Genomic DNA, 23791 nt, shown 5'->3' with positions numbered 1-23791 from the left:
TAGTGAAGGAGGGAGGAGAGATGCTGGCCCTAGCAGCAGAGGTTGTAGCAGGTGCTTATCTCCTGGCCTTCAGTTCTGAGAGGGCAGGAGCAAAGCATCTGGGCACCAGGAATCCCAGTACAGGTTACTGGGGGATTGCCTTGTTCCAGGGGACAAGGGAGAGGGCGGTAGTCAGCATCCCAGGTGGTTTCTGGAATACAGAAGTGATGCCACTCGGGGTGGGGACTGCCCTAGAGAAAGAGAGGTGAGGCATAGGTATGCCGGAGCAGCTACAGGTGGGCACAGGGCCAGGGCAGGTAGGGTCCCTACAGGATAGTGACATAGCCCTTTCCCAGCCAGATTTGATGAGGAAGCGACGGTCTGTGCTTGCTAGCTGGTCTCCCGCTGGTACAGAGACATTCCGGTCTCTGGGCAAAATGCAGCCTGGTCTGCAAAGGTGCCCCTTCACTGTGGTCTTGGTTCACCAGGCACTGGGTGGGGGGCAGAGAGTGGCAATGGAGAATGCTCGGCGGCCACGTTGGAGCCCTGCTCTGCAGGACTTGGACTTCACAATCCAATGTGGCCAGGACAGTGTACTGGACAATGCCAGAGGCCAATTTTGCCTAGACAATCCCTCAGGACTTATGTACATCAAGGATGCCAGTAGTGTCCCAGTGCCAGGGTGGGCAGCTGGGTCACAAGGCACCCATTGAGCAGGGGAGGTGTGACGGCAGCAGGGTGCCAAGCGAGTAATAAAGGGGTCACCCCCATTAGGCACCCCCTTTAACCGCCTGGGAAGTGAGGGGTTAACCAGAAATGTACTTGTAATACACATGGTCCCCTGCTTCACAACCAAAATCTATAATATATATAATATATATCTATAATATTATCATATCACTTTGGTTATCATGTTCCCACAAGTAGAGTGATTACATGTATTTTTATTCCCCTGCCTCAGGGCAAGATGTGTTCTCTTTGCTGGTTGAATGTATTGTTCCAGTTATCAGTGTTTGTACCCCTACAGTGTATGCACCAACCACATACACTGAGATCAGGTCGGTAGGGAAAGGGCTAATTGTATTTACAGGTTTATGGCCCTTTGTTCCCCTTCCTGCCTTTTCAGTCTCCATTTGCAGCCTGTCCATAGGTCGCCATTGGAGTTCCATGCAACCCTATGGAGATTTCACAGATTTGGGCCCGATACCTGAGAAGACAAGACCAGCAGGTGGCGCCCAAGAGGAGGAGCGGAGCTTCTCCATTGAAAGTGAATGGCGTAATGCTTTTCAATGGGGATTCCTCAAAGCCCGCTCTCCAAGAATGAGTTGGATACCTGCCAAACCGCAGCATCTGAAAATTGCTACTGTTTCATTGAAAAGAGCTTGATCTCTCAATTGGCGTGGGAACTAGGCTACGGCCAAGTTCACCACCAATTAACATGTGTAACTTTTGTTCTAGGGCAACCAGCAATAAACTTATTTTTGCCCCTAGCTCATAGGAACCCCCTTACATGACCCCAACCGGGTCCGACAGTCAATGGCGACGAGAAAGGGTCGTGCTGGCCATGAGGGTTCCACCATTGACCACAATGGCAGAGAAAAGCCGCGTGGCTTTAAAAAAATAAATAAGAACGTGTAAAAATTGTAAACCCATATCTCCGGTTCTGTGAGGACTAGAGGGCTGAAATTTGGCCACCATGTAGTCACTGCTCCGGTATGATTGCATGGCAATTTTCAGCCCTCTCTGATCAACAGAACGGAGTATGGGTAACTGTTTAAAATGTGATTCTGCCATTGACTTCAATGGCAGAGAAATGCAATTTCTAACACGTCGGTTTAAAATGTATTTCTGTAACTCCGGTTCGGTGGGTCCCAGCTAGCTTAAAATTGGCCACCATGTAGAATCCCTCCAGGTGTCCTACACCTATCAGCCCTCAGGGTGACTCAGAACCAGCAATAGCCATCTGCTTCAGCACAGTTTGCCGTTTAGGTTATCATAGGCTGCAGCTCCCTGTCGGGGAAGTTGGCCCCTTTTATGGTATGCAGGAGTCCCCAAGAGCTTCAACTAACCTCCCTTCCTTCTGCAGTACTCACGTTGGAAGCACACCTTTGTTCCATCTGTTTTTCTTTGCTGAAAGCCTGTCCTGATGATCTCTGCAGTGCCTACAAATGTAACAGTGTTTCCTCCATTCTCTGGGAGATCACGCTACCACTAGCTGTGTTGTGCTGATTACCTGCTGATCCACAGGATTCTGAGCTGTCCGCCTTGTCATTGGGGGAGACAAGACAGGCTTCTGGGGTAGATTACTGATCTTTATCTCACACGGTACAGCGCCTCCATCTGCTGCAGGCTCCAGGGATGTGGAGACAATCCCTGCAGGATAACTTACTTCCACTCCCCCAGATAGATTGCACACAAGTCAGGAGTATAGTTATCTGGAACAGTTTATTCCTTTCTGCATACAGAGCAACACAACCTGTATCTGCATAAGCACAGTCAAGTAGGTCTCCAATCTCAGGATGGTCCATGGACATCCACCCCAGGCCAAGGGCACCCGGGGCACTCCTTTCGCTTCCCTGACTCCCTAATAGAGCCAGGGGTAAGGTATCACTCCTCACTCCCCCAAGGGGATGGGACAGCAGGTGTCAATGCTCAGCACACCCCTGTGTGACTACCTGCTTCTCTCAGCTGTAGAGGCACTGCCTAAATTTAGTTGTGTAGCTCTTTAAGTACAGAGGGGGAAGGTTCAAGGTCTGAGCCCAGGATTGGGTAGAACACAGGCCTTAGCCCGCCTCCTCCCCTGTCACTCAAAGCAGCTGCTTACTGTGGGGAAAACCCAGGATTATTGGTCCTGACACTGCCTGCACTGTTACCAGGGCTTACATGTCAGGGAGGGCATACTGGTAGCCAAAACCAAATATGGCTATACTGTATATATATATATAGCCTATAGGGAACCATGTTAAAAATGGTTTTTGAGGCAAAAAGTGGCACTGTGTGCACATTTGCATGTCATTTCCCAGAATCCCTTGCTGCAGTGGAAGTGCTGTATGCTGGGTGATAATGGTGAAAGGTGGGGTGCAGACCTGCCTAAGACATGCAGATGAGCATACAGTTGTATTTGCATATTTGCTTTGCTGTGGAGGGTTTTTGTCACTTTTTTTACTCACCATAACTTAACTCAGTATTATGGTATAGCCTATGCCACAGCCTCTTTGCATACCCAGTTAATCAACCCCACACTGATGAGACCCATTAAGGTCGAAACAGCTGTCTGTGGGTGGTTTTCTGGGTATGCACCTTAACCCTGGCTGTGCTCAAAGCTGTGACCATGCAGCAAGTTAAGCCTATAGGGAACCATGTTAAAAATGTTTTTTGAGGCAAAAAGTGGCAGTGTGCTCATTTGCATGTCATTTCCCAGAATCCCTTGCTGCAGTGGAAGTGCTGTATGCTGGGTGATAATGGTGAAAGATGGGGTTGCAGACCTGCCTAAGACATGCAGATGAGCATACAGTTGTATTTGCATATTTGCTTTCCTGTGGAGGGTTTTTGTCACTTTTTTAACTCACCATAACTTAACTCAGTATTATGGTATAGCCTATCCCATAGCCTCTTTGCATACCCAGTAAATCAACCCCACACTGATGAGACCCATTAAGGTCGAAACAGCTGTCTGTGGGTGGTTTTCTGGGTATGCACCTTAACCCTGGCTGTGCTCAAAGCTGTGACCATGCAGCAAACTTAAGCCTATAGGGAACCATGTTAAAAATGTTTTTTGAGGCAAAAAGTGGCACTGTGTGCTCATTTGCATGTCATTTCCCAGAATCCCTTGCTGCAGTGGAAGTGCTGTATTCTGGGTGATAATGGTGAAAGGTGGGGTTGCAGACCTGCCTAAGACATGCAGATGAGCATACAGTTGTATTTGCATATATATATATATATATATATATCTTTCAGTACAGTTTATATGACAATTTTTAGCAAGGACAGTCAGGGATTAAATATCCAGTGCTGTACTGCTGATTTATTTTCTATCGTAATTCTCTACTAGCGAGTGACCAAGGGCGCTGCTTTAACGCCTTGTTACACTAATAAAAAATCACTCTAGTTTAAAAAAAGTATACCTTGTTATTTACCTAAGAAAAGTGGGACCCAGCTGAAACCATTAAACAATAACTAGGCAGGCATTAATAAATAACCGCTGTGTATGACTGGTGTTTCAGCAAAGTGTGTTTTGGCTCTTGGGTTCATGCGGTACATGTTACTATGATTGTAGTACATTAACTGGAATATATAGCAGCATTTATTATTAGTATTGATATTGCTGGGGAAATTATCCCAAGAATAATAATTTCGTTGGCAAAACAGTTTAATTGTAACTCACAAATTAAATCACAGGGACTTGATGACTTTGAGGAGCAGGGTGTATACTTGATTATTAATCTGTTCAAATATCACTTGTTATGTACAGACGAGCCAACGAGTATTCTAAAACTTGCCTTAAACTTGCCTTAAAATAGCCAGGTACATGCTGTGTACATGCTGGGTACATTTCAGTGACATTTCTGTAGATGCTAATGGCCCATCAGATTAACACAGCAGGGGTTCCTGGCAGTCCCATTCAGTTTGAATGGGACTGCCAGGGACCCCCGCTGTTATCCGATGGGCCATTAGTCTGTCTGCAGAAATGTGTGAAATGTTGCAGCATGTATCTGGGTCTTTTTGGAGATTGCCCCAGATTTGTTTTAGAATAATCGTTGGCACTACTTTATGAGGATTCTGGTGGTGGTGATGAGGTGTTTTGCTGATGCAGTTAAAAACAGTGATTCCAGTGGCATTGGTGGTGGTGCCATGAGCAATGGTGATGAATATGATAATGTTTCAGATAAAAGGGATGATACTGTGATAATACAGATTTAGTGGCAAGTAAAGCGATCAATACAAGCAGTAGTAATAATAATAATAATAACAACAACAACCCTGAATATTCATTATTTAATAAACAAATTCCATCATCGCCAACAACATCACAAACATTAATGTTGCCTTCCTTCTCATCAGCATCAACAACATGCTCTGCTACATAGATGTCATCATCATCACAATGACAATTGACCAATCGTGGTTGTGGTTATTGGGATGACAATGATGATGTTGACCACCCAGGGCAAGCACGACCTGCACCACAACACAGATTACCATGATTACATTTATATATTAGTTCACAAACACCAGCTACGTCTCACGTTGCCTATACTTATAGAAATACAACAAGAAGAGCCATTATGTGGTGTTATTTTAAACTCTCAAATGAACGTCTTACATGTTGCTAATTTAGAGCAGTTGTGAAAAGGGGTAAGCCGTGTACCCATCTTGGCACATATCATTTAAGAGCTCACAAGACTAGCCAACACCACACAAAGTCCCAACATGGGACAAAGGGGTTTTGCAGCAATCGGACAACACAGTGTAATGTCAAAGGTAGGGACGGAGAGAATAGGTCACCAACGTCAGTAGACTTAACAGATACCTGGTATCTGATTTGTGTCTCATAACCATAGCAATGGGGAACGCTATTTAAAGCTCTCAATAGCTGCTTCTTCTCACTATACTTCCCCAACGAAGCTCAGCATAGGAGAGAAAAGCGTAGGGCATATGACATGTTGATGTCATGACAGTGAAGGACTGGTTGCTTGAGTCCACTTGCTTGCACAAGTTTTTTTGCTACAATATATCACATTGCATTTTATGTATTTTATACTATTTGCTACAAGATTTGGATAAGCTATAATTCTATGCCTTGGCTTCTTTGCATGAGGGCTCTCAATAGAGGAGGTTACTGCATATTTGATACTATTCTGTGGTTGAACAAGGCAGCCTTGGTAGATCTGTATTGTGTCTTACATTATCTGTGTACAGAGTTTATACCTGCAGACGCTCGGTATACATTGCACACACCTCATACTCTCTGCTTAAGCTGTATACTTTACATATATGGACAATTGGTACTGCACCGACACACTTTATTCGAGCAAATACCCGGTATGTACCTGGCAGATACCTGGAATGCGCCGCTCCTCACCTCTGACAAGCCCCGTTGCATTTGCCTTCCCAGCCTGGGTTCATGCCTGGCTGACGGGCGGCTGATCTGTTAAATGATAATGATTAGGATTTAATAGGCTGCAATGCTTCGCGTGTCTACCAGATGGCATAAATTCATGAATTGTAATGCAGTATATATATATGTACTGTGCAGTATTGCAGCCAGCGGGAATAAAATGCTTCAATCCCTGCCGGAAAATAACTCAATGCACTCGGGCAGAAAACAGTCACAAACCTCAATACACCCGGGTATACCCGAATTCGTGGGACTAGCCGAGCTCGAATAAAGTGTGTCGCCAGTGTATCTCTATTGTAGGAGCAATCTGTAGACTTTAATCAGTTTCAGAGGTACAATTATGCAGCGGTGTTAGTGCTGTGCTTTGATCCTCGTGGCTTTTATATTTGTTTAGCCATAGCAGACGCTTCTTGATACTTCTTAAGCCTTCTATTAGTTTATCGCTATAGTTCCATTTACTCACAATTTCTAAATTTTTGGATGAACGCATAATTTATGTCACCACTATTGGAGGCGTCTGTGAACTTCAATTAGGCTAGTAGTACAATTATGCAGTGATGTTAGAGCTGCGCTGGGCTCCTCATGGCTTCTATATTTAGTTAGCCATAACAGACGCCTGGGAAGTTGGGAAGCCTGGTTATGGTTCTTGGATTCAGCAGTCATAATCACAGCAGTTCTTCTTAGGGTGCCCGCCATTCGGATGTCCCTGAACTCACTCCCAGCCAAGGCCATCAACAGTGGTTCTTGCTCTTCCCCTATCCCCTGGTGGGATAGGAGGTATTGGTTAACCCCACGCTCCCCGGAGGGAGGCTTCAAGCTTGCCAGATCCCTGACAGCTTGGTATGGGTAACCTGGCCCCTCTCACGGAAGGGACAAACTGGCTAAATCAGGAAGTGCCATGCAGTAAGTAGCTCCAGTAAGCACCACCCCTGTGTCTCTAATTGGACACAAGGCCTGATGACACTACCTTCACTGACTCACTGCACTGCATGTGTGGGGAAAACCCATGATTGCTCCTGGAAACCTGCCCTTACCAGGTATTATTGCTCGGAGGAGGACAGAACTATAGTCCCAAAACTACCCTGGCCTACACTCTCCCTCTGGTGGAATCCAATGGTTCCCACTTGGACCTAATTTGCTGGGCCATCCTGCAGGAGAGTAACCTATACAAAAATAGAAAACAAAACAATATTATTCACCATAATACAGTGTTATTACATTTGCAGGTTTTACACCCTCCTTAGATGGTGACTCAAAAGAAACTAGGATTACTCCCAACGTGGAGAATCCGCTACTAACAGTAATGCCTGGAGTCAGGTATCTTTACTACCCTCAGAATATATCTTACTTGTACTAGCTATACCCTCTTAGGGTGGCCTGCGCACAGCATAGTCCACTGGGTTTAGAGCAGAAGTAAAATAACACTCTGGGTGGCACAACCACAATCAGCCCATAATTCCAGCATGGATGCTAATGGTCGGAGAGGATCATGCCCATAGACTTCCTTAAGGCATCTCCTGGAGATGTAAGCTATATTTTCTAGCTTATACCACTTCTCATCTAATACTTCAGGATTCTAATCCTCAAGGGAGCTATCAGTATCCCAATTTTCCTCCTCATCAGAACTAGATTCCCTCTCCTCTTCATCAGTGGAACCCATTTCAAACTCAATTTCTCCCTCCAGTGGTTGGTGAAAATAGAGTAATGACTTTTGGTGATTTCTGGCCACTGTCAGACACTGGGGCCACATAAGGTTTCACCCTAGCAACAGGCACAATATGAACAACATTACCCAAAGCCCCAGAGTCCTGAACCAAACCCACCCAATTCCGATGATCATTAAATGGCTTGGGGCCTTCCCATTTACCCAGTGACTCAGAGCTGGATGGGGCAGGGGCAGTGGCAGTGGCCCGGGGCATTGGCGCTAGGGACAAGTGGCGGGGAAACAGGACATGCCGCGACCCGTAGGGGTATTGAAGAACTTTGCTTCTACAGACCTCCTCTTTCCTCGGCCCAGTACCGCTTCCATGTACTGCTTCTTCTCTGTCTCCGTCAGGCCAGTACTGATGATATCAGGAGACGAAAACTTCTAGTTCACTCTGCTGGTGGAACCGGATGTGACATCATCATCTGCTGACGTCGCGGAGTCCCGGTACAGGTCCAGGTCCCGCACCGGAAGAACGTCATCGGCTGGTCGCTGCACCAGAAGTTCGGCATGATCGCGGTTGCGTGAGTAAGCCTCAGGCTGGGCCTTTCCTCTGATCTTCTCCATCGTGGCTTGTCCGGAGTAAGAAGGTGGTTTCTCACCACTCCGCTTGCTCGCGATGGTCCTCTCGTCCTCTGGAGCAGTCTCGGGTCCCGTCTCCGCCACACTAGGAGTCACCTTCTACATCGCAGGTAGGTGACTCTTCCTTTACAGCACTGCTGGAGTGGTCTGCCGGTTGGCGCATCACAACTGATCTGGTGCTGTCGTCATCAGCCTCTGAGGACAGATACCTTGGTACTTCACCTTGAATAACATCAATGTGGCCTGCTTCATTTGACATAACAGCTGGGTCATCACACCGTGCACAAGGGCACTCAGGATAGGAGGACCCTGCTACCTTTACTGCCAGGAGATTTCCTGACAGACTATTCTCGAGAAAGTCATAGTGTGCCATCTCGGGCATGAAAAATGTACATGGAGGGAGCAGGAAAGGTAAAATAAGTCCTCTCTCTTGATTAACTCAGAGGAACTGAGCTTGCATCTGGCTCCTCCCCCAGTGACATCAGTGAATATGGATTGAAGCTCGCTGTGCCCCCTCCCTCTAGTGGAGTTTAGGTCGGCGGGAACCGCCATTTTGGATCACACTGCCACCCACACCCAATACAGGTTTTACTTGAGTAGTTATCACCAGCTGGAGATCAGGCAACTCATTTGCAATTTCACATATAATCACAATGTCCTCACTGTCTTCTCCCTCTGGTGAACCCAGAAGATCCATGCAGGACACAAAGGGCACGGCTATGGCATTTGCGCCCTTCCATAGCAAACTTGCAAAAGTCAGGCATAGCAACCGCCATTTGTCAGGAATCGGCGTTCTCCTCGCTTCCCACACAGAGCACTCCCTCTCCGCAGGGAGCCCCTGGACACTCAAAACAATCCTGCCTTACTGGCCTCCATGGCTCCTCACCCCTGCCGCCGTCGCGGGATCACTCCCCTTGGCGATTCCTCTGCTCAGCGCCGGGCGCGCCCACGCCCTCCTGCACGCACACCTACACGCACGCCAGCCCCAGACGTTATGTGCATGCATTCCCAGCTTACAGAGCACACGCCTAACAGAGCCCTTTTAACCACTGCTCCTGCAGTGAGGCGTCGCCCCCAAGCATCACACAGTTCCATACAAATCAAGGATTACACTCAGCTGGGCTGTAACACCTCCCTCCTATCAGGGAAGACTCCTTGCAGTCCTCCAGGCCTGCCCCCTTTTCCCATTGGCCTGCCCAGCTTTATTATGCCTGTGCTTCCCATCACTCGTCGCTCGACATAGTCTCTGTATGGAAGTACTTCTGGATTCTCTCAGTGTTTTCACAGGTTCTGACGCGGCTTGTACGACTACCCCCTCTGGCTCTCGATCTCGGCACCCCTTGGACAACGCTCACTCTGGTAACTCCTTGAACACGGCTTGGACTACGACCTATCTCCACTCTCCACTCCCTGACCTCGGCAAGGCATTCATCACTCTATCTCTACAACCGGTACCGGCAAGTATTGTCTACCTTACTACACCTGGCCTGGCAACGCTTCATACCACACTCCGGACACGCTCCCTTTGCTGCGGGTGCGTGTATTACCACTTCCCCCTTCAGCTCAGGGGACGGGTCTGGTCTGCGGGCAGCACCGGTGTAACATTATGTCGAGCCCACAAGACGCAGACCAGACCGAACTACAGCAGTTTCTCTCTAATCTGCTTCAGCAAAACCAGGCCATGGCGGATCAAATTGTGGCACTTACATGCCAGGTCGCAGTACTCTCAGATAGGGTACCGACCGTGACCCCGCCAGATGTAAGCCCCCACTCCGCAAGCACAGTTAGCAGCTCAGATGTAAGGATTCCTCCCCCCAAGCCTTATGCAGGTGAACCGCAAGATTGTAGGGGTTTCCTAAACCAGTGTGAGGTGCAGTTTGAAATGGCCCCCTATCTCTACAATACTGATCGCAAGAAGGTAGCCTACATTTATAACCTCCTCACTGGCAGCGCCCTGGCTTGGGCTTCCCCGGTTTGGGAGCGACGTTTTGACCTTACCCAAGATTACCCGGCATTTAAAGCCGAGTTTCAACGGGTATTCGATTCCCCCGCTCGTCGGGAGATGGCATCTGTTTCTCTCCTCCAGATCACTCAGGGACGGCGGATGGTGACACAGTATGCTGTGGAATTCCGGACTCTAGCAGCCGAGACTAACTGGGGACAAGAGGCTCTCGTCTCCGTATTCTGGCAAGGCCTGGCAGATCCCATCAAGGGCGAACACTCTCGCCAATCCAGGCCGGATCAACTGGAGGTCCTGATTGATTTGGCCGTCCGAGTGGATCAACGCATCCAGGTACGCCGCTCAGAGCGTCAGCGCACTCGCTTCCATAACTTTCAAGTTCCGTTCCCCAGTACTCTCAGCCGCACTCCTGCTCCCCCAAGTACTACCACACCTCTTCGTCCTGCACTGGAGTTGCCAGAGCCAATGCAATTGGGGGTACAACGCATCCGCACACCGATACGGCAGTTCCGCCACGCCGGGGGATTGTGTTTCTACTGCAGATCCATGGAACATCTGGTTCGGGAGTGTCCACTGTGTCCGGGAAATGGGAAACGGGAACACCCAGTGAGTACAGAGGGGCTCTCTCTGGGTGTAATGTCTCCACGTCCCCTTCAAAAAAAATGAACTCCCTAAGAAACTTACATTTCCATTCTTCCTTTCAGGCGATAAGTTCAAGACTTCTACCGCCGCTTTCATTGACTCAGGAGCTGGAGGAAACTTCGTAGATCTTGAATTCGCCAGGGTAAACCGTATACCACTAGTGAGAAAGAAGGTTCCCATCGCACTCGTCAGTATCTATGGACGTCCTCTTACCCCGGTCCACATCTCCTTAGAGACGGCTTCCTTGCTTCTGTCTTCACATCTGCACAAGGAGACCTTAGTTCTCGATGCCATTCACACTCCTGGGATACCCATCACCCTTGTTTTTTTTTTGTTATTGTATATTTGGATGATATCCTGATTTTTTCCAAAGATCTCCAGGACCATATACGCCACACCTCCTACGTCCTTTCCCATCTCCGTGAACATCATTTGTACGCCAAACTGGAGAAGTGCACCTTTCATACGACCTCTACTCCGTTCCTGGGATATATAATTTCCGATGAGGGGTTTATGATGGACTCCGGTAAACTTCAAGCAGTCACTGAATGGCCAAGACCCAATTCTCTCAAGGCCATACAACGTTTTTTAGGGTTCGCTAATTACTATCGTAAGTTTATACAGAGTTTTTCCACCATTGTGGCACCCCTCACTGCGCTCACCAAAAAAGGAGCTGATCCTTCTGCTTGGTCATCCGATGCCATTTCCGCCTTCGAGACACTCAAGGAAGCCTTTATATCCACACCTATTCTCCGTCATCCCAACATCGAACTTCCCTTCGTCCTGGAGGTCGACGCTTCTGATTGTGGCGCTGGTGCCGTTCTTTCCCAGAGACCCACGCCCCAAGATAAGTTACATCCCTGTGCATATTTTTCCAAAAAATTCTCATCTGCCGAGAGGAATTATGATGTGGGTAACAGGGAACTTCTGGCCGTGAAGATGGCTCTTCAAGAGTGGAGACACCTGCTGGAGGGGTCAAAAGAGCCGTTTACTATTCTCACGGACCACAAGAACCTTCTTTACATAGAGAACGCTCGACGCCTTGGTCCACGACAGGCTCGTTGGGCTCTGTTTTTTTCTCGATTCGATTTTCACCTGTCCTATATCCCCGGGACCAAGAACGTAAAGGCAGACGCACTCTCCCGAATACATTCTTCTGTAGAGAGGCCAGAGGAGTCGTTGGAGACTATCCTTCCACATGAGAGGATACTCGCCACGTCTACGTTCAAGAATCTTGACAAGATTTTGCACTCCCAGAGACGCATTCCCAAGGACTTGGTCGTTCCCGACAACAAACTCTTTGTACCATCCAAATTTTTTCCAGAGGTCCTGTCTTGGGGTCACTCCTCTAAATCTGCAGGTCATCCAGGTTTTAAGAAGACTACTGATCTCATTCGTCAGAATTTCTGGTGACCAAGGATGTCTCAAGATATTCTGGTTTTTACCTGCGCATGCCCCACGTGCTTTCAAAGCAAGACTCTCTGTCAAAAGCCTCAGGGTTTTCTGTTACCCCTTCCAGTTCCCGACCGCCCCTGGTCCCACATTTCTATGGACTTCATCGTGGAGTTGCCCAAGTCCAGAGGAATGAACACTATCTTGGTGGTCGTGGACAGGTTCTCGAAGATGTCCCATTTCATTCCACTTAAAGGATTACCCACCTCCCCCGCCCTTGCTGATATCTTTACGGAGCAGATTTTCCGGATTCATGGGATCACTTCGTCCATTGTTTCTGACAGAGGTTCTCAGTTCATATCCAAATTTTGGAGAGCTTTCACGAAGAGATTGGGCATCTCTTCTTCCTTCTCTTCCGCCTATCATCCTCAGTCCAATGGACAAACGGAGAGAATCAATCAATCCCTGGAGAAGTACCTGAGATGTTTTATATTCGATTTCCAGGATGATTGGGCTCAACTCCTCTCTTGGGCAGAGTATGCTGTCAATTCTGCAAAAAACGAGTCCACCCGGGAGTCACCCTTCTTTATAAATTATGGGTTCCACCCTCCCTGTCTTCCCATCCCCAACATTCCTTCTGGAGTACCAGCCGTAGATGAACGCATTTCTTCCCTCCAAACCGCATAGTCCAGGATTCAGTCTACCCTTCTCAACTCCTCCCGCAGATCGAAACTACAGGCCGATCGTCGTCGTCGTTCGGCACCCAGTTACAAACCAGGGGATTTGGTATGGCTCTCCTCTAGGAATATCCACCTCAAGGTACCATCTCCTAAACTGGCACCTAAGTTCCTGGGACCCTTCCCTATTTGTGAACAAATCAATCCTGTGGCATTCCGGCTCCAACTACCACCCAGTATGAAGATTCCCAATGTCTTTCATGTGTCCCTCTTAAAACCATTCATCTCCAGTCACTTCTTTCCGGATCAGACTCGTAAACCGGATCCCATTACTGTACAAAATAACGAGGAATACGAAGTTCACTCTCTTTTGGATTCTCCCCTATCCAGGGGTCAGCTCCAGTTCTTGGTGCAGTGGAAGAGCTTTGGCCCTGAAGAGAGATCATGGGTACCTTCAAAGGACATTCATGCCCCGGCCCTTCTTAAGTCCTTAAGGAAAAAGTTTCCAGAGAAACCGTTCTTGGACCGTACTGAGGCCGTTCCTGAAGAGGGGGGTACTGTCAGGAATCTGCGTTCTCCTCGCTTCCCACACAGAGCACTCCCTCTCCGCAGGGAGCCCCTGGACACACAAAACAATCCTGCCTTACCGGCCTCCACGGCTCCTCGCCCCTGCCGCCATCGCGGGATTACTCCCCTCGGCGATTCCTCTGCTCAGCGCCGGGCGCGCCCACGCCCTCCTGCACGCACACCTACACGCACGCCAGCCCCAGACGTTATGTGCATGCATTCCCAGCTTACAGAGCACACGCCTAACAGAGCCCTTTTAACCACAGTTCCATGCAAAACAAGGATTACACTCAGCTGGGCTGTAACACCTCCCTCCTATCAGGGAAGACTCCTTGCAGTCCTCCAGGCCTGCCCCCTTTTCCCATTTGCCTGCCCAGCTTTATTATGCTTGTGCTTCCCATCACTCGTCGCTCGACATAGTCTCTGTATGGAAGTACTTCTGGATTCTCTCAGTGTTTTCACAGGTTCTGATGCGGCTTGTACGACTACCCCCTCTGGCTCTCGATCTCGGCACCCCTTGGACAACGCTCACTCTGGTAACCCCTTGAACACGGCTTGGACTACGACCTATCTCCACTCTCCACTCCCTGACCTCGGCAAAGCATTCATCACTCTATCTTTACAACCGGTACCGCCAGGCCATGTCTAACTTACTACACCTGGCCTGGCAACGCTTCATACCACACCTTTGCTGCGGGTGCGTGTATTACCACTTCCCCCTTCAGCTCAGGGGACGGGTCTGGTCTGCGGGCAGCACCGACGTAACACCATTTTAGCTCCACATACATCACTCACTGCGCTTCTCTGCTGGGCAGGTGCCATCTTTGGTGATCCCACCACTTTTACTGTAGCTCAACCCTCACCGCTTTTAGGGAGACTCGCTCCTCGGTACATACTGCACTCCATCTCAGCTCAAACCAGTGATAATTTAGCATACCCCAGGCTAGTCAAAACTCTATCTCTGTACACTGCACACGATGATAGTCCAGTTTGAGCACTCTGTGGTTCGTAGTCTGGCTATGGGCTAGAAGTACTCAGGGTTCTCCCTGCAGCACTTGGGCATCACCTCCTCTTGGCTGCCAGTATCACAGACCCTCTCCAGAAGTTCCTGACCCAGGTTAACAAGGCTACCCTCTTTAGGCATGACTAGGACACCAATAGCCCTATGTCTCCAGACCTATTCACCTTTTAGGGCCATCTAGGGTGTGCTTTGCGAGGTTTTCGTTCTCCTGACTACCCCTAGACTCCCTCCTTCTTTAGCACTCTCACTGAAAGCATACATTTTAATCTTCCCGTTTTGCTTCTGTGAAAACCTGTCCTGATTAATTTCGGCAGCGCCTCCAAATGTAACCCTTTTTCCCCTACCCAATCTCACATAGGGTCTTTTTTTTTTTTTTTCAACTTTGTTTTTATTAGTTTTTTGTGCATACACATCATAGATTACAGCATATTGTCAAGTGTTTCAGGTATACACCAAACTTACAGGAACAATTTACGAAGAACGGACGGACATTGGGGGGACCACAGGACAGGACAAAGAGACCGACAACATCTAGGGACAGGGCAAAAGGGGGAGGATGGCGGGGAGGGGGAGGGGGTAGGGATGGGGGAGCGGCCTGGGAGAATCGCTGTTCCATCGTTTCTCAGGAGTCCTGCACCACAACTGCCGTTGCTCTGCTCCAGTCCACCTCTCAGGGGAGTCCAAACCCGGTTCACATCAGTTTTTCATTGATCATTGAATCGGACCACCGCAATACCTGAGGGGGAGCCCTACTGTCCGATCGTCACGTCCCGCTCCCAGCCCAACATCCAAGGAGAACCCACCTATCTCTATCAAAGCCATATCGGCTGAGTCGTTAACTAAACTTGTTAACTTCTCCATTCTGCAAATGAACCAAATTCTGTTTCTGATTTTATCAATAGAAGGAATCGCATTCTGATTCCACAGTGCTGCGGTCTCGCACCGCATAGCAGTAGCAAAATGTGCTATCAGCTTGTTACCCGATCTAGATACCTCGTTTGTAGGTTTACCTAATAAAAATAGCCACGGGTCCAGCTGAATTTTGAGCCCTAAAAAGATCCTCTGCAGCCAATCTCGGATCTGGGTCCAGACCGGCACTATTCTCGGGCAAGACCACAGCATGTGCACCAGATCCCCTTGTTCCCCGCACTGCCTGGGGCAGAGCGGGGAAGCGCCCCGGATGAATTTAGCTAATCTGATTGGGGTGAGATACCACCTTAATAATACCTTATATGAGTTCTCCTTCAACGTCGTGCATATGGAGCTCGAGGCCGCAGCCTTGAACACCGCGGCCCAGTCCTCGTCCTCTAGTTGAGCCTGGAGATCCTCTTCCCATTGTACCACGAAACGGGGTTTGACTGTCCTGTCTGAGTCAGTATTCACCACTTCTCTGTACAAGGCAGAGATCAGTCCCCGCGTGTCTGCTCCGCGCACGCAGAGCTGTTCGAATTTAGTCAACGGTGGTCTCACCGGATGTGCGTTATAGAATGCCCGGACCTGGAGGTACCTCATAAAATCAGTGTTAGGTAAGTCCGTTTCTGACTGTAATAGTTCAAAAGATTTGATCTTGCCTTTAACCTCCAGGTCCTTCAATCGACTAATCCCTAATTGCCGCCAGCGCGGGAAGCATTTTTCTGCCAGCCCAGGAGCAAAGTCCGGGTTGCCATATAAAGGAGCCATCAGTGTGTGTTTGGAGGTCAAAGAGCAGCTACTTTTAGAAGCCTCCCAGACCGAGAGTGAGTTGAGCACAGAGGACAGAGGAATGAGTACATCCTTCACCCGTGTCCTCGGGTACCAGATCAGGTCCCTGAGCTCAAGCGGGGCGCACACCTCCTTCTCCAGTGCCACCTACCTCCTGAGCCCCGGGTCACCATGCCACTGCGTGATTTGGCACAATTGTGCCGCTTTATAGTAGGATATGACGCTCGGAACTGCCAGGCCACCAGCTTCCTTAGCTTTCTGCATAATTTTTACTTTAATCCGTGGTTTTTTACCTTTCTAAATAAATTGAGAAATAGCTTTTTGGAGTCCTGCAATGTCTGCTCTAACCACGGCAATCGGGAGAGTTTGGAACAGATATAGAATTCGGGGAAGGATGTTCATCTTGACACTATAGATCCTCCCCAACCAAGAAATACCATATGCCTTCCACTCCTGTAGCTCTTTTTTGAGAGTCCTCAACAGTTTGGGATAGTTTGCCGAATATAAGGAGCTCGTCTTTTTTGTGATCTGCACTCCTAGGTATTTCATGGAGGAGGGGCGCCACCTAAACTCAAAGTTGAGTTCTATCAAAACGCTCTAGAAGCTCGAACAGATTGGGCAACGAGATGAGCGGCTTGGTAAGCTTTAGAATAATATCATCCGCGTACAGAGCCACTTTGTGCTCCTGCGAATGGATCTGTACCCCAGAGATATTAGCGTTACTCCGAATTTGCGCTGCGAGTGGTTCGATGCATAAGGGGAATAGCAGGGGCAAAAGCGGACATCCCTGTCTCGTACCACTTTTAATAGGGAATAGGAGAGAGAGAGAGAGAGAGAGAGAGAGAGAGAGAGAGAGAGAGAGAGAGAGAGAGAGAGAGAGAGAGAGAGAGAGAGAGAGAGAGAGAGAGAGAGAGAGAGAGAGAGAGAGAGAGAGAGAGAGAGAGAGAGAGAGAGAGAGAGAGAGAGAGAGAGAGAGAGAAGAGAGAGAGAGAGAGAGAGAGAGAGAGAGAGAGAGGAGAGAGAGAGAGAGAGAGAGAGAGAGAGAGAGGAGAGAGAGAGAGGAGAGAAAAGAAAAAAAGAAAAAAAAAAAAATGCCTAAGGCAATGAAGGGTTTAAGCCAGAGAACCTGGTTTATCAGGGATAGAGAAGGTGGGTGAATGGGGTAGTTTCACCAGGATGGGCCAACTACCACCTTCATCCACCCACTCTACCCCCAATAAACATTAAAATAAAACAATATATGTTTCCGGGTATTCAGAGAGATGGGCATACATAGAAACTTTATTAAAGGCATAAAGGCGCTATATTCCAACCCAATAGCCACAGTTTGCACCTCAGGCTACACATCAGAACCATTCGCAGTTTCAAACGGTACCAGGCAAGGGTGTCCACTCTCCCCAATGCTATTCGCTCTGTGCATAGAGGTATTAGCCTCAAGAATACGAGAGAACCAAGGGATAGAGGGTGTCCCAATAGGAAACAATATATATAAATTTCGCTATTTGCGGACGACACTTTACTCTCCCTGACTAACCTAGATACTTCATTAAAAAAAACCTATTTGACACACTAGACGAATTTGGCACACTCTCAAACTTCAAAGTGAACAACACAAAATCAGAGGGTATAGGCCTGCACATACCTCCAGAACTAGAAAGCGCACTAAAGAAAAAATTCCCAATTAAATGGAAGCCAGACAAGATGAGATATCTAGGAATATACATTACGAGAACATACGATGATACTGTATGTACAGAGCAAACTACCCGAATCTTATTAAAAACTTGAAAAAAGACCTGGAATCTTGGTCAAGATACCAGATATCGTGGACGGGTAAAATAATATCAGTGAAAATGAACCTTACTACCTAGAATACTTTATCTATTCCAAGTGCTCCCCGTTACGGTTCGAGCCTACGTAATAAGAGATTTGGAAAAAGAGATAACCAAATTTATATGGAACGGCAGAAAACCTAGGATAAAGAAGAAACTGATGGCTCTCTCCCAGGCAAGAGGAGGCCTGGGCCAACCAGACTTAACAAAGTACTATGAAGCGGCTAGACTAAGTCCGCTAATCTATTGGTCCGCAGCCCCAGGGAAAAAGCCGTGGGTGGATATAGAGAGAGTGGAAGCAGGGACAAAGGAGTTAGCGTCTCTTCTATGGGTAAAAAAGGGGAACAGACAAACAGCCTATAGAGCCCACCCAGTCTTACTGCACTCTCTGGACATCTGGGATAAAAACTGCAAACACAGGCAAATCTCCTCCATTCCCTCACCCCTAACACCCATTGGAGCCAATCCCGAATTTACACCAGCTCACAACTCAAATATCTTTAAGCAATGGGAAGAGAAAGGGCTCTCTAGGTTAGGAGACATGCAACAGGGAGGGAAAGTTAAATCATTCATGGGAATAAGAGAGGAATATAACATCCCAACCACACAAATATTCCAATACATACAACTGGCCCACTATGTTTCCTCAATCCAACCAAGCGACACTTGGAATAGGCCACTCACCAACTTTGAGAGCCTATACCGAAGAGGTCACTACAATAAAGGAACGATTGCCCAACTCTATCAGGTACTTTTAAAACAATATTACGACCAAACAAGCAAAAACATTCTAGACTGGGAACACGACATAGGAAACTCCCTGGAGGAAGAGGACTGGGCAGAAATCCACGAAAGGACAGCTAAAGCTTCCCGATGTTCCCTAATCAGAGAAACCAACCTGAAAGTCCTACACAGATGGTATTACACACCAGCCCGTCTCCATTCCTTTTTCCCGCTAACCTCCCCAATGTGCTGGCGTAACTGCGGCCAAATAGGCACATTTAAACATATATGGTGGACCTGCCCCAAAATCATCCTATTCTGGGGAAGAGTTAGACGCCTAATAGAAGAAACAACAGGGGTAGAGCTAACATGGGACATAGAAACAGTGCTCTTACTAAAACCGACAGACGGACTTGAGAGAAAAATAGACTTTTTGATAACGCAGATCCTCTCCGCAGCCAAAAATTTAATAGCAAGACATTGGAAAAAGAACGACCCACCCCCGATCAATGAGGTATTGCACAAAATAAACTACATAATGACGATGGAGAGACTTACAAGCCTAATACATGACAGACACAACTCCTTCCTGACAATATGGGACCCCTGGGAGACCTACATATGGAAGAACCCAATAGGAACCATAAAATAGTAAGGAAACCAGTAATAACTACTAAGGGTTAGGTAGATCTAGACCTAGCATAGGATGTGACAAGTATCATACTGTAGAATGTTTGCTTCCTGCATGAAGCCAGTGATGGATGCTACCCCACTGCCCTACCCCCCCACCCCATAACCCTTTTATTTTCTGTACCCCCCTCCCCCCCACTCCCTTCCCCCTTTATATGTTATTATGTTTTCTGAAAAAATAAAAATATATACGTTAAAAAAAAAATACAACAATCCTACTACCCACCCCTCTACCCCCAACACATCCCCCCTCCCCCAACACATACTGATGCAGCCACAAGTATCGAACACTTGCCTAGGAAAATCTAGGGCAATACCCCAGTAATGCTGCAACATTTCTGTGACATTTCTGCAGACAGAGTAATGGCCCATCGGATTAACACAGCGGGGGTCCCTGGCAGTCCCATTCAAACTGAATGAGATTGCCAGGAACCCCTGCTGTGTTAATCTGATTGGCCATTAGTCTGTTTGCAGAAATGTTGCAGCATTACTTGGAGATTGCCTCAGATTTTCAAAGGCAAGTGTTCAGATACTCGTTGCTGCATCTGTACAGTACAATAATGGGCAACATTCCTAATATCCAGATTTGGATAATATCGCATTATCCCATTAAACATAAAACATTAACAGCCAGCATATAGTAAATAAAAGTTCATCGCTATGGTAATAAATGGTTAACCCTCCCACTAAACACCTCCCTGGAGAAATTAACCCCTTTCCCCAACCCCTCAACTCATTGATTGTCACTGTGGTAAACCATGCTACAAAATGGGCATGGATTACCACAATGGCAATGAATGGGCAAAATAAAAAAGAAAAAGAAACACAAAATAAAATACATGACATTTAAATATAAACAAACATTTGACAATAAAGCCATTGATTGACAATATGTGCATGGATTGCTACAATGGCAATTAATGGGCAACCTTTGCCCAATAACACAGCAGCCATAGACTGCATGGGCTGCTGTTCACCTACAGTGTTCTGCTGTCTTCAACCAACTCCCTCACCTTTCTTGTACATATATATTTTATTAAACCAGTATAATTAAAGTGTGTATATGCTTGTGCACGGTATCTGAGCTGGGACTTCCAGGTCCAAGGTTCCGAGAGACCATTTGGCTACTAAGCGTGGTGCCATCAAGTCTGCTCTGTCCCGGACATGAAAGCCTCAGAGGTTGCCAAGTGTGAAAGCCATATGGGTACTGGAGTTAGCCTCAAATACTCATGTCCTGGGATGAATGGAAGTCCTCGGACCACCATTTGCCCCAGCCCAGACTTTGAGGAGCCTAACTTAGCGGGTGCTCTTGTCCAATGCTGAATCCATGCTTGCCTGGCTTTGGTAGACTGGCAGCGCTCTGATTAGCTGGTAGGAATCCCCCCACGCTCGGATTGGCTGTATTATTTCATGAATGAACTCTGAATTACTATAAGGATGCCTCAGCCAATCCAGTGATCAGATTCTAAGCACCAGAAAAGCAGCGGCAAATTTGAATATACCAAAAGATGCTCAAGGAGAAATAGCAGCGAGCCAGCTTCAGAAATTTCAAGTCAAGAAATTTTCTATGTCCCACTTTTTGCGCCCAGGTTCTTAGAATTGAACATAGCGGTCGCGGCTTGGAGGTCAAGTCGAAAATAGTTCCAGGACGTTTGGAGCTAAGTCGTGGTCAAGTTATTTCAACTTTTCCAGAGCAGATACAACGGTGGCATCTGGAACTTCATGCCAATTTGAGTTCCAGGAAATTTCGGCACAAGGCCCGCTCAACCAAATACTTTGTTTTACATTCTATTTAAGCTAGGAAAGTCTAGTTTTCAGCCCCAGACCCCCAGTGTTCTTCTCATGTATTTTGTGATTCATTGTGCTTAGCCTATTTTAAGTGAATAAATTACAATTTATTTTACCACCTTGTTTTGCTCAGTGTTATGATCCCTGTATAAATGGTGTAAATGCCTGGTCTCTTGTGACAGTCACTGCAACTCTATCCTGTCTGCAGGCCATATCCCTAAGACCTGGAAAACTGCCAGAGTTGTCCCAATCTTCAAAAGTGGGGACAAAAACACTGTCTCAAACTACAGGCCAATCTCACTTCTCCCAATTCTATCCAAAGTAATGGAAAAATGTGTCCACTCCCAATTAAGCGATTTCTACACCAAGACAAATTTCCCTAACCAATTCCAGTCTGGGTTTCGTCCCAAACACTCCACCGTAACTACCCTGCTAAAAGTTTGCAATGAAATCCAGTGTGGAATGGAACAGGGACAACTCACTGGTGCAGTATTCCTAGATTTTGCAAAGGCTTTTGACACATTTGATCATGCTATCCTGCTTAACAAACTCCAGAGCTCTGGAATAGGGAAACATGCTTTAAACTGGTTTCAGTCCTACCTATCAGGAAGATCCCAACATGTGTCCATCTCAGGCTCTAACTCCAACCCCCTGGATATCACCTGTGGTGTCCCGCAGGGCTCTGTTCTGGGGCCCCTACTCTTCTCAGTGTTCATTAATGATCTTCCCACAGCTTGTGAGGAAGCCTCAATACACATGTATGCAGATGACACAATCCTATATGCACACAGCCATAGCCTCTCTAACCTTCAACACACACTTCAGTCTGACTTTTTGAGACTCGAAAACTTGATTTCCCAAAACAAACTGTTTTTAAACACTGACAAGTCTGTAACAATGGTATTTGGGACCAAGACTAAATTTGTAAAGCTTCCAGTGACTGAGCTCCTGATTAGAACCAACGCTAACACCACCCTAACACCTGTCACTAGTTTTAAATACCTGGGCTTATGGTTTGACTCCCACTTAACATTCGGAATGCACATTGATACCCTGACAACCAAGACCTATGCCAAACTAGGGGTACTTTACAGGAACAAATCCTCCCTAAGTCTCCTGGTCAGAAAGCGTATTGCACAGCAGATGCTAATGCCAATTATTGACTATGGAGACATAGTATATGGCTCGGCTCCTCAAACCCACCTTAGCAAACTTGACACCCTCTACAATTCAATTTGTCATTTTGTTCTCCAATGCAACTACAACACACATCACTGCGAAATGCTCAAAGAACTAGATTGGTCAACACTAGAGTCAGGCGCAAAGTTCACCTTTCCTGTCTCACCCTCAAATACTTTCTGGGCAAGCTACCCAGCTATCTGAACAAGCTCCTCACCCCTACCACATGCAGCACCTATCACCTGAGATCAGACTCCAAAAGACTATTCATGGTCCCAAGTCTCAACAAAGTATCCGGACGTTCCTCCTTCTCCTTCCGTGCACCCCGAAACTGGAACAACCTACCAGAGACTCTCATATCCACCACCAGCTTAAGTTCTTTCAAATCTAAGGCTGTCTCACACTTTAATCTGGTCTGTAACTGTTTCATACGCTCATAATATATATTTTCTTTAACTGTGCATGCAATGTCTTGTATATAATGTATACCTTGTTCATTTATGTAACTGTACTTGTAACCATGTATTATTTGTTTTACTCTGTGCCCAGGACATACTTGAAAACGAGAGGTAACTCTCAATGTATTACTTCCTGGTAAAATATTTTATAAATAAATAAATAAATTACTGGGCTGAATGCAGATCTCTAAATCTCTATTTGCTAGCAGTCATCATTGGTGAAATATTACTTTAACCATATTTCTCTGTGCGTGATTTCTTTTTTTTATGTGTTAGGATGAACCAACCACAGGAATGGATCCAAAGGCTCGGCGTTTTCTGTGGGATTGCATACTTAGCATTATTAAAGAGGGAAGGTCTGTTATTTTAACTTCACACAGGTAAGATTGCTTTTTGTTTTTTTCCTTCAGATTTTAAAAGGAGTTGCTGGTTATGCAGCATGTGAAAATCTATTAGATACTTGTAGGTAGACCTTTGTTTTGTATGACAACCATGCACAATTGTGACACATGTAATACACAGATTGCAAAAAGCTTGGCACAATTACAGTAATTTACAACTGTATTCTGTCTTTCACGCCTTTGTCAAAGGCAACACACCATTTTATTTGACAAACATTTCTTATGCAGGCATTGTTTACGCTAGAACAGACCTGGTTGAAAAATAACTGCAAGGCACACATAAATGAATACCATTATCACTTGTTTGTCAAGTTACTCATACATTTCTTTCTGCTTTTACTGCATACCGTACATCCACTTCCTTTATTACATTTTT

At 46.9% G+C, this 23791-nt stretch overlaps 1 protein-coding gene across 5 annotated transcripts in view; it reads left to right on the top strand.

Moving 5' to 3' along the window:
• Positions 1 to 23791, top strand: part of LOC142496631 (phospholipid-transporting ATPase ABCA1-like) — a 1672602-nt gene that overhangs the window by 1585371 nt on the left and 63440 nt on the right. For all 5 annotated transcript variants that reach the window (XM_075603302.1, XM_075603295.1, XM_075603331.1 and 2 more), the window contains one exon: positions 23291 to 23394. In XM_075603302.1, the coding sequence (XP_075459417.1) occupies positions 23291 to 23394 (104 nt within the window). The remainder of the gene's footprint in view (positions 1 to 23290; positions 23395 to 23791) is intronic.

This window comes from Ascaphus truei, chromosome 1, assembly GCF_040206685.1.
Source record: "Ascaphus truei isolate aAscTru1 chromosome 1, aAscTru1.hap1, whole genome shotgun sequence".
NCBI lineage: Eukaryota > Metazoa > Chordata > Amphibia > Anura > Ascaphidae > Ascaphus > Ascaphus truei.
The sequence above is the reverse complement of the archived record's forward strand: the minus strand, read 5'-3'. Positions and strand labels throughout refer to the sequence as shown.